Source organism: Eublepharis macularius, chromosome 14, assembly GCF_028583425.1.
Source record: "Eublepharis macularius isolate TG4126 chromosome 14, MPM_Emac_v1.0, whole genome shotgun sequence".
In the NCBI taxonomy this organism is placed as follows: Eukaryota; Metazoa; Chordata; class Lepidosauria; order Squamata; family Eublepharidae; genus Eublepharis; species Eublepharis macularius.
The window spans coordinates 45,183,105-45,193,042 of NC_072803.1; the positions used below are offsets into that span (position 1 = coordinate 45,183,105).

The window sequence follows — 9,938 nt, forward strand, 5'->3', positions numbered from 1 at the left end:
GCTTATACTGTGTAAATCTTATTGGTCCTTAAGATGCTACTGGACTCCAGTCTTGCTGTATTTCTAAACAAGGAGGTTTCACTTATCTATTGTGTGTAACAGCAATTGACTGATATCTCCTCCCTTAATTCTTCGTGTTCTTTTTAAAGCCAAAAGCCATCTGAGCTAGCAACCAACATCTTGTGACAGTTTCAGGTAGCCCTGTTGGTCTGCAGTCAAAAAGCAAGATCTGCATCCAACAGCTCCTTTAAAGACCAATTCTAGTTGATCTTTAAGGTCCGATTGGACCCAGATCTATATCTTGTGCCAGTGAGTTTCATACATTGTCATGTTTTTAGATAGTGGGCTGTAGGTAATTGCTTCAAAAAGCAGACATTTATCTGAGGCGGGGAAAGGGAGGCTGCAGGACCTCTAAGCCTTTATATAGCTGCCATAAGCTTGAGTGATGCTGGCAACTGATAGGAGGGATTTTAGCCCAAGAAAGCTTGTGCATCAAAAAACGTGTTAGTCAAAAGTGCACTTCCCTAACAGTAAGCCTCATTTTTTTTTTAATTGTATTTTATTAACTTTTCAAACTTTTACAAACTTCAACAAACCATCAACATTAACAATAACAGTGGTCCCAGAAAAAGACCGCTTAGTACATAAGTACGTATCCTATTCTAATTTCCAAAGTGTAAGAGGAGAAAAAAGGAAAAAGATATAATATGCTTTACTGCTAATACATAAGATGAAGTATTTTCACAAATATGCCAAAGAAAAGTATAGGTCTTCTTTCGCTTTACCTTTCATCTTAACTGGGACCCATTGTTCTGAAAGATACTATTTGTAATGGGGATTTTGATGTTGGGCAACTTGATCAGAAGTAAGCCTCATTGAGTAGACCAGTAGGATTCTGGGTAGATCTGCTTAGGACTGCAGAAGATTTCTTATTTTTGTGTGTGTGTAAAGAGCTGCCACATCACAGCCTACTTATGGTGACCCCATAGCCTTTTAAACACAAGAGACAAACAGGTGGTTTGCCACTGCTTGACAACACTGAACCACCTCAGTGGCCTCCCATCTAAGTACTAACCAAGGCTAATCCTACTAAGTTTACAAGAGCTGACCTGATCAGGATAACCTGAGCCACCCAGGTCTGGGTTTTGCTGATGTTAAAAATGGAAAGTTTTAGAAACCATATCAAACGCTCTAGAATTCACAGCAGACTTCAATGTTACTATGAAGAATTTCAAAAGGTTTCAGCATTCGCTGAGAGCAAATTCATATGCTGATTTAACTCCTACCAAATGACAGTTTTAGATCCTGAGCTAAGTAAAGACTGGGAATGGGTTGCTCACTACAGAAAATAATTCTCTTTATTTTTAGGGAAGTATGTTTAAAATTGCCACCTGGCAGATGTGGTGTTTTAGGTGACACAGGACTGTCATCTTTGCTGCTCTTTTGAAATATTAACTTGCTGCATGTACCAGTTGCTGATATACTGGGTATGTGTAAGAAATGCTCAAACCTTCCAGCTAATAATAACAGACCTGTTATTAAGGAGAACAATTCTGCAGGTCTACGCAAACTTAAGCCCCATTTAATTCAGTGAGGCATACTCACAGGAAAGTATCCCTAGGATTGCAGTCTTAGTCAGTCTGGCAGCCAAGCATGTCTGCATGTGTGTATAATCTGTTTATATATTTTGATCATCTATATCTCAGTCTGCTGAGAACAGTTCATGCATTGGATGAAGTGGACTCCAGACCCCAGAAGTTCCTGTCACAATAAATCTGCTACATTTAAGAGATGCTGCATTTTTAAAGTGGTGCTGGATAGTATGCGAATGTGTAACAGGTTAGGGTTGCCAGCTCCAGGTTGGAAAATTCCTGGAGATTTGGGGGGTGGAGCCTGTAAAGGGTGGACTTTGTGTAGTGGAGGGACCTCAGCTGGTATAATGCCATAAAGTCCACCATCCAAAGCAGCCATTTGCTGCAGAGGAAGTGATCTCTGTGGCCTAGAGATCAGCTACAATTCCGGGAGATCAGTCACCACCCGGAAGTTGGCAACCTCTTACAGGAGAGCTGCTCAGTGGTACAGAAAGGAAGTCCGTGCACATGTTCTGAAGCACAATTTACGGTATTACTCACATGGTCCTCCTTTTCCTGAAAGAAATAGATACCGGGGCCACAATTGCTCCTCGGAATTAAAAGTGCAAGACCAGGAGGAACTGCACGCCAGCACGGTGGCTCTTCTCGGGGCGGGGCCAGGTGTCTCCTAGCAACGGTCCGGGGAGAAGGCGGGTGGACCGGATTTCTGCCCCGCCTCCGTCCCTTCTCGCCTCCGCCTGGATCAATGGGGCCGGACTCAGAACCGCGGACGTCGCTGCGGGAGCTGCAGCCTGGAGACACGCCAGAAGGCGCGAGCTGGTGCGTTTGCGAAGCAGGATGGGGGGAGGCTTTTGTACGTGTGAACGGAGCGTTGGACTCGCAAACAGCAGAGGCAGTGCTTTGTCGTCAGCGAGAGGCGGCTGGTTTTGCGTGTGCAGGCTCGGTATACGTGGTTTGTCTGTCCCAGGAGCAAAAAGGAGCCCCTGTCTCTGTTTTTACAGGTGAAAATGGGGACTCCTGTGAAGTCCTCTTTAGGTTAAAGTTACGCTAGGAAAAAAAAATGTGTTGTTGCCTGATAGCAGAGGCAGACCACTGGTCATTTCGGTACGATTAGCTCTGGCTAGCTCTCCAGAGTCTTAGGCAGAGAAAGGATCCCCCCAAATCTACTTGCCCGCACTCCTTTCTGGAGATGCCTTGTTCTGAACCAGGGACCCTGTGTGTAAAGCATAGAAGTGGCGCTCTTCCCTAAAATACAATTGCGCCATAACATTGTAATGAAGTTGGCCTTCGATCACCAAGACTCGGTCCATCATACATGACAGGTGTGATGTTAACAGTGTTTTAGCTGCAGGAGCTGTGCCCTGACTGCCTGGCAATGGGGGGGTTGGGCTGGAAGAGATGACCCCCCCCCGATGAAGGGAGGGGTGGCTTGTGTGTGAAAAAATAAAGCACAGCTCTTGGGGGTGATGGCTGGAGACCCGGACGGCATTTTAAGGAAGGCCTCTTGTCCTCTGTTGAGACTTGAGAGGGGGTTGGTCGAAGTAGTGGGGTGCAGGCTTATTCTTGCCTTCTGGGCATTGGAAGTGGTGTTGCAGATTTGTTGTCGTTGTGCACTTTGTGCCATTTAACACACTGTGTTAAAAATAAAAAATTCACAAAGACACTGCAAATACTCTAGCCTCCAAAATAAGCAAATAGTTAGTAGGCTAGTATTATTCCCATATTATAGATGGAAGGGTTGAGAGTCTCAAGTCTTGATATAAGACCACTGAGTTGGGCACATAGAGGAAGATTTGGACGAGGATCTTCCTGATTTACCGGCTGGCCTCTTAGCTGCTGTGCTGCTTCCCTGGTTCTGTGCAGGCGTGTGGAGTCCAGCCCTACTGCGTTCAATGGAATTGATGCTTTTCTCTGTTTGCTCCTTGTAGAACCACAGTTTTTGGCAATCCATGTGCTTCTTTCTCTATTTCAGGTACACTTTTGCCCCACTTGGGGAGAGACCCTGTGCTCGAGTGGGTCACAACTGCTTTTACCTGCCTCCAGTGGATTCGAGCAGTAGTAAAGGGAAAGTTGTCATTGTGGGGGGAGCAAACCCAAATGGCAGCTTCTCTGATGTGTACTTCATTGATCTTGGTAAGGGTTAGGGTGTATTTTGTAGCTGTGTTAATGTTATAGGAGTATAGAAAAAAGAACTACATTAGGCACTGAATAGTGATTTCAATGGGCTTAGACTCGAGTAATTCTCGGGATTTCACTGGAAATCAACTTCCTAAGAATCTGTTTTCGCACATAAAAAGAAAAGCAAGTTTCTAGTCCTCATGGTTCTGAAGATATGCCTGAAAACCTGTGACTAACATGTGGAGAAATTTCTATAGCTACAAGAATTGCTAAATAAGATTTATATCATTCAGTGTTTGAAGTGCTTCTTGCCTTTTCCTGAGGGCTAGCAGAATCAGATTGAAATTAAACAAAACAGTGAACATTGCAGAATAAAATATGCAAAAAATAAAGAAAATTCCTATTTTACATAATTTATGCTAGTTGCATAATATACCTTTCTGGTTTAGGACACAGAATCTTGTTTTGTATTTAGAGGAGATGATTACAAAACTTGAAAGTGTGTATTTTATTGCCAAGGGACTTTGCTCCAAGATCATAGCTGAGAGCAGTCCTAAGCCGAATCCCTCTCGGGTCTATTTATTCAGTGGGGCTTACTACCAGGAAAGTCTTCTTAGGATTGCACTGTCAGCCACCTGATGCTGTCATCCATTTTCTTATTTACCAAAGATGGACACAGCTGGACATTGCCTCACTGGGAAGGCCTTTTGCCCCGGTACGAGCATTCAGCCTTCATTCCTATAAGCCAGCCCACAAAACTCTGGGTTTTTGGAGGGGCCAATGAGACAGGGAACAGGAACTGCGTGCAAGTTTTGGACCTGCGTAAGTGTGTGCTTAATTCTCATTTGTTATTTTTTTCAAAAGTATTGTTTAAATATCCATACATTATTATAGGTTTTTTCTCATGGATCTATTCTACTAACAGAGGCCCTTTTACCCGGGACAAGGAGCATTCCCTTTCAAGAGGCACCTTGTATCCAGGCTGATCCATGGGATCTTCTATATCTTAAAAAAAAATAATTTAAAAATCTCCCTAACTACATAAAATCAAATAAACTACATAAAAATATGGTCATCTTTCCCCTGTCACATATGACACTTCCCAAAATGTTTGCACTTCTTGTGTTTATAATTTAAATCTAATGCTTGCATTGGCTAACTATATTTCTTTATAAAAATTCTTCTCTCGCCTTTCTATACATTGTGTTTCATTGCCATATAAAAGTCGTCATACAAACAATACAAATATTAATTCAATAAAAACGCAGCTAAAATTCACAAAACAATAAATTAGCAGATGGGAATGTGACGAGAGTAATCCTAAAAAGTACCGCTGTTCTCTAGACAAAATTTTCAAATCTTAGCACAGCCAGTCTAAGCCAAAGCAGAAACTCTACAGAAGAGATGAGTTTTTACTGTCCTCCTAAAAGCTGCAATGAAAAGTCACCCATGCCTCATGTTCGGCAGTCTTGGTGCTATCAACAAAACAAAAAGTCCTTGTCACGTGTCACTTCCCAGTGGCCCTCCAGTGATAGCATAGAAAAGAGGCAAAGGGGAGCCGTGTTAGTCAATCAGTCAATCTTTATTAAAATGATCCTAGACCAGCATAAAATGTAACAAGAGCCGTGTTAGTCTGTTGTAGCAAAATAAAACAAAAGGCTCCTTAGAGACTGACATTTAGTTGAGTTTTCGTGAGTCACAGCTTAATTCTTCAGCTATAACCTCCATGAAGGAAGGCCACACCAGATGACTTCAACATCCAGATCAGTTCTTTGGTTTGAATCCGACCATTTGTGAACCTTGATGGTTTCTCCATTAGAAAGTGGGACTTGGGAGAGTCCTGAAGTGACGGGCACTCCCCCATCCCCAAGGACATTTCACACATCTTCTGCAGCAATTGGGGACCGTCTGTATGTATTTGGAGGAGGTGACAAAGGCGCAGATCCTGTCCAAGACCAGCAACTTTACATATTTGACTCAGGTAATTTACCATTTTCTTTCTCTGAAAGAATATAGTTCTCATCTATATAGATTAAAAGTCTGCCTGGTCTAGGGTAGGTTTGGCACACTAGGCTTATATTGTTAATATTTTGGACTGTGATCAGATATTTTTTGAAGTCAAATGTCCCTGTATAGGCAGCAGCTTCCCTCTTTCAATGCATTCCAAGGGTATTTGTTAGCGAGGGGGCAGGAGGGAGGGCTTCTTGGCCCTTAGCCCTACTGCGGTCAGGGGCAGACCTAGCAGTATCACAAACCTGCTCTTACTGGCTGCCAGGTAGACTGGCAGGCATTTCCAAACAGAACAAGAGGCGCAAAGAAAGGCCTCTGCCAAGGACAGTGTCATTAAAAAGTTTCTGAAAAACATTATTTCACAGTCACAGTGGCCAAATCTAAACAAACAGTCAAATGTCCAATCCTGTAATTATAAGCATAAATCACTCGCATAACATTTATGAAAGGAGCCATAGCTCTGTGACAAAGCATTAGGCCTTAGGGAGACAATGTATTTCAGTATATTAAAATATCTTACTGGGGTGCCCATTCATTTCTGGAGGTGGTTCAAGCTGTTTACGCTGACTTTGAAACAATGGTACTCACTCACTGGGTTGGGAGTCATAGTATGGCCACCTGCCCCATATTTCAGGAAAGTGGGCAAAACCTTTGCCTAGAGGGGTTCTGATCAACAGGTGATTCCACCTAGAAACAGCTTCTGCCAGAGGAATGGATAAACTGTAGGCCTCATGCAAAAGATGAAAATAAATGTGACTCTTGCTGGTTGATGATGATCGCAAATGTGGTTTTCACTCTGAAGTGAAAGTCAGTGCTTTGAAAACTCTAGCCACTTTGGGCTCTCTGCCTAGCCTCGTATCAGCCTCCTGGCACTCACTGATTCTGTTCTGGGCCTTGCAAGCAGACTGTACCATTCACAATTCCTCTGCAAATTTGCTGCATGAATTAGTGATTAACTGTCACAGCTCAGGAAGGCATCTCCATGTTCAGAAACAGAAAAGAGTCCAGTAGCACCTTTAAGACGAACCAACTTTACTGTAGCATAAGCTTTCGAGAATCACAGTTCTCTTCTTCAAATGCATATGATTCTCGAAAGCTTATGCTACAGTAAAGTTGGTTAGTCTTAAAGGTGCTCCATGTTCAGAGGCAGCCTTCAGATTGCTCCCATATGTTAGGAGTGGGTAACAGTGGAAGGCTGTTGGCAATTTGCTCTCTCTGTAAGCTTTGGCTTGCTGGTACCAACAGCTGGAGAGTTCTTTGGTTGGAATCTGTTGGCTTCATCCAGGCAGGATATATTCATGTCCTGTATCTAGTGAAATGGTGCAAAGGTAGCTCAAACCAAACTAGCTTAAGATCACAAGAAGCTATATTGGATAATATTCCCAAAAATAATGTATTTTGTCTTGCAAGGTATTCATATGCTCCAGTTAGTAACGAGTGAGATTGAAATTATACCTAACATTCCCCCCTGCCAAGTTTTTATTTATCTATTTACAAAATGTATACCCCACCTTTTTGCACTTATCAGGTACTTTTTTCTGAAACTGAGATCTAATTGTCTGCATTTTAAAATCTCTACAAATGCAAAATTAGGACTTTCCTATCATGTTCTGTAACATCCCCTCTTCCTTTTGTTGTGTACTGTATCCAGTTGATGTTGGCCAATATCAAACTCTTGATGAAAAGTTCTCCATAACATGAAAGCTTATTCATAACTTTGTGGTACTGTGGTTAGTCCTAATCCAATGTATGTATGTTGGTCCTAATCCAATTTATGTATGTATGTAGGTAGGTCATTTATAGTCCGCCCTTCTCACTGAAACTCAAGGCAGATTAGATAGTGTGAGATTTGTACAATCAGTGTCAGACATTTCCATAAACAATGTCATAGGATTTTACAAAAATATAGCATTAGCAGGATCCAGTACCAAGTACTGGATCCAAGGTGCAGATCAAGGGACAGTCTTTTCCCCTCACCCTTAATGCGCTTGGTTTTCTCTTGCATAGCCACGCTGACATGGCAGCAGCCAGAAGTACATGGCAGCCCTCCTGCCCCTCGGCATGGCCACGCAGTGGTGGCTGTTGGGAGCAAATTGTTTATCCATGGTGGCTTGGCTGGTGATACCTTTTACAGCGATCTGTACTGCATTGATACAAGTAAGTAAAAAGTGGTGCTGATCTTGAAGAAATTGTTTCATGGCTCTCATACTTCGCCTTTTAAATCAGATTAAGGCGTCTCCGTGTTAAACCACAGGCCACATTTTTCTTAAAAGTGACACCAGATATCCTTGGGATTCTGAAAGAGATTCCAATTCCTCTGTGCAATTGGAGTAATGACAGAATTGTGGCACATGCAGTCCTAGAAATCTTCCTTGGATCAGAGTTTGACTCCTCAGATTTTACCAGGCTTTGCCCATGTTTTCGAAGCAGGCTTTTTTTTTCTAAACATGCATTGAATTCATTTTCACCAATGTGATTACAATGTCAGTGATTACAGTTGCAATCCTGCGTGCGCATTTCAAATTAGTTCTGTATGGGATGCTGACTGATGTTTGGTCTTAATGGTCTTACAGGTGATATGAAATGGGAGCTGCTGTTGGCCACTGGATCTGTCCCAGGAGGGCGGGCAGCTCATTCGGCAGCTGTTTTTCAGAGTTATTTGTACATCTTTGGTGGAATGGACCCAACAGGTGCACTGGACTCAATGTACAAATATCACACAGGTGGGTTTGGGTAAGGATGACTTGGAAGTAACTTTTCATGAGTTAACTAACCTGTCTCCTCCATTGCTTGCAAATGACTTGGTTGCCTTGCCTGGGGGACCCAATTTTGCTGATGAATTATCTACTTATATGATTTGGATTGGATCCTAACATTTCTGATCAGAGGAAGCCATTATTGCTGATTCTGTCCTTCACGCTGTTTCTGGGGGTCCCTCAGGAGCAGCAGCAGTGGAGACCTGAAAACTGCATGGATTCTTTACTTGGTGGTAATTCATCAGGCTTAAAGCCTGTAACTGCTACTCTCCTCCACCCATGTCAGAGACATGGTGAGGTGGAAAAGCACACAAGGCCTGTGTTCACATCCTCCCATTTAAAGAACTATCACCTACTCCAGCTGTTTGTTGCAAGGACTCACCTGTTTTTCTTCCTCCTCCTCCTCCTGCTTTGCATATTTGCAAATTATTTCCTTAATGAGTCTTTTGTTTTAAACACTGCAGAAAAAGGTCACTGGATACAGTTAGAGTTCAAGACCCCTTTGCCTCCTGGGCGCCTGGACCATTCCATGTGTATCATTCCCTGGGAAGCCTCTTCCAAGAACAGAGATTGTGAAAGGGCAGCTGGAGAAGAGACCAACGGCCAGAAGGAAAGCTGCCTTGAGGAGCACCTGTGCCTAATATTTGGGGGAATGGATATGAGGGGGGAGCTTTATAAGGACTGTCTTGTAAGTGTGCTTCAGTAAGAAAACCATAGGGCACTGAAACAGCACAATTCTGGCGATGACCCGAGTGAGTCTTTTCACTGACAATCAAAAACTTTATGGCAAACTACTGCGTGTATTCTTATATGAGTGTTTCTCAAGGTTCAGTGCCCAGTGACTGGGCAAGAACTTAAAACAAAAAAGTTGGTTTTCTTTTATGTATTCATCAATTTCATTACGTACAAATAGAAAATTGTCAGCTCTGTAACTTGCAGCCTTTTTCTTTCCTGAGGTTGGTTGCCAGAACAGGACTGGGGCGGCATGTTTAAGTATACCAATGAGACTTGAATGAGCTGCTGTCATAACCAATTGGACGAAGTACCTATTTCAATAATTTCTAAAGAATAATTGTGGGTGGCCTAATCTTAAATCTAACAACTGATTATTTGAACACTATCCCATCCTGCCTAGTAGGCAAGTCTTGTTATGCAGACTGAGGAAGATGCTAACTTCATTTATTTTGGTCTCAGCTTTTTACAGGGATGTTAATTGCCCCAGACTTGTTATTTAAAAGACATTCTTTGGGAGATAGATTCTTAAGTGGTCTTAGACTTGCCTAACCCCTCATTAGCCTCTCCAAAGTTCAGGCAGTAGGTCTTCTGCAGCACTGGGAAGTAAAATAAGGCTGCTCAAGCCACAGTGGTGGATAACTTTTTGTGATCCTTTAATGGTAACACAGTCTGATTCTGACACTGAGGCTGCTAAATTTTAAGTTACAAGATTCAGATGATTGCTGAC

At 42.6% G+C, this 9,938-nt stretch overlaps 1 protein-coding gene across 2 annotated transcripts; it reads left to right on the plus strand.

Annotated features, from left to right (window-relative positions):
- Positions 1–2,333: 2,333 nt before the first annotated feature.
- On the plus strand, positions 2,334–9,408 carry RABEPK (Rab9 effector protein with kelch motifs). Of its 2 annotated transcripts, XM_054998033.1 has the most exons (7): positions 2,334–2,411; positions 3,565–3,725; positions 4,380–4,532; positions 5,530–5,691; positions 7,728–7,877; positions 8,294–8,443; positions 8,941–9,408. In XM_054998033.1, exons 1-7 carry the CDS (start codon positions 2,338–2,340, stop codon positions 9,180–9,182), a joined length of 1,092 nt encoding a protein of 363 aa, XP_054854008.1. In that variant the 5' UTR covers positions 2,334–2,337; the 3' UTR covers positions 9,183–9,408. The 2 variants fall into 2 exon arrangements, with proteins under 2 accessions (XP_054854008.1, XP_054854009.1); XM_054998034.1 differs by lacking the exon at positions 4,380–4,532.
- Positions 9,409–9,938: the final 530 nt, after the last annotated feature.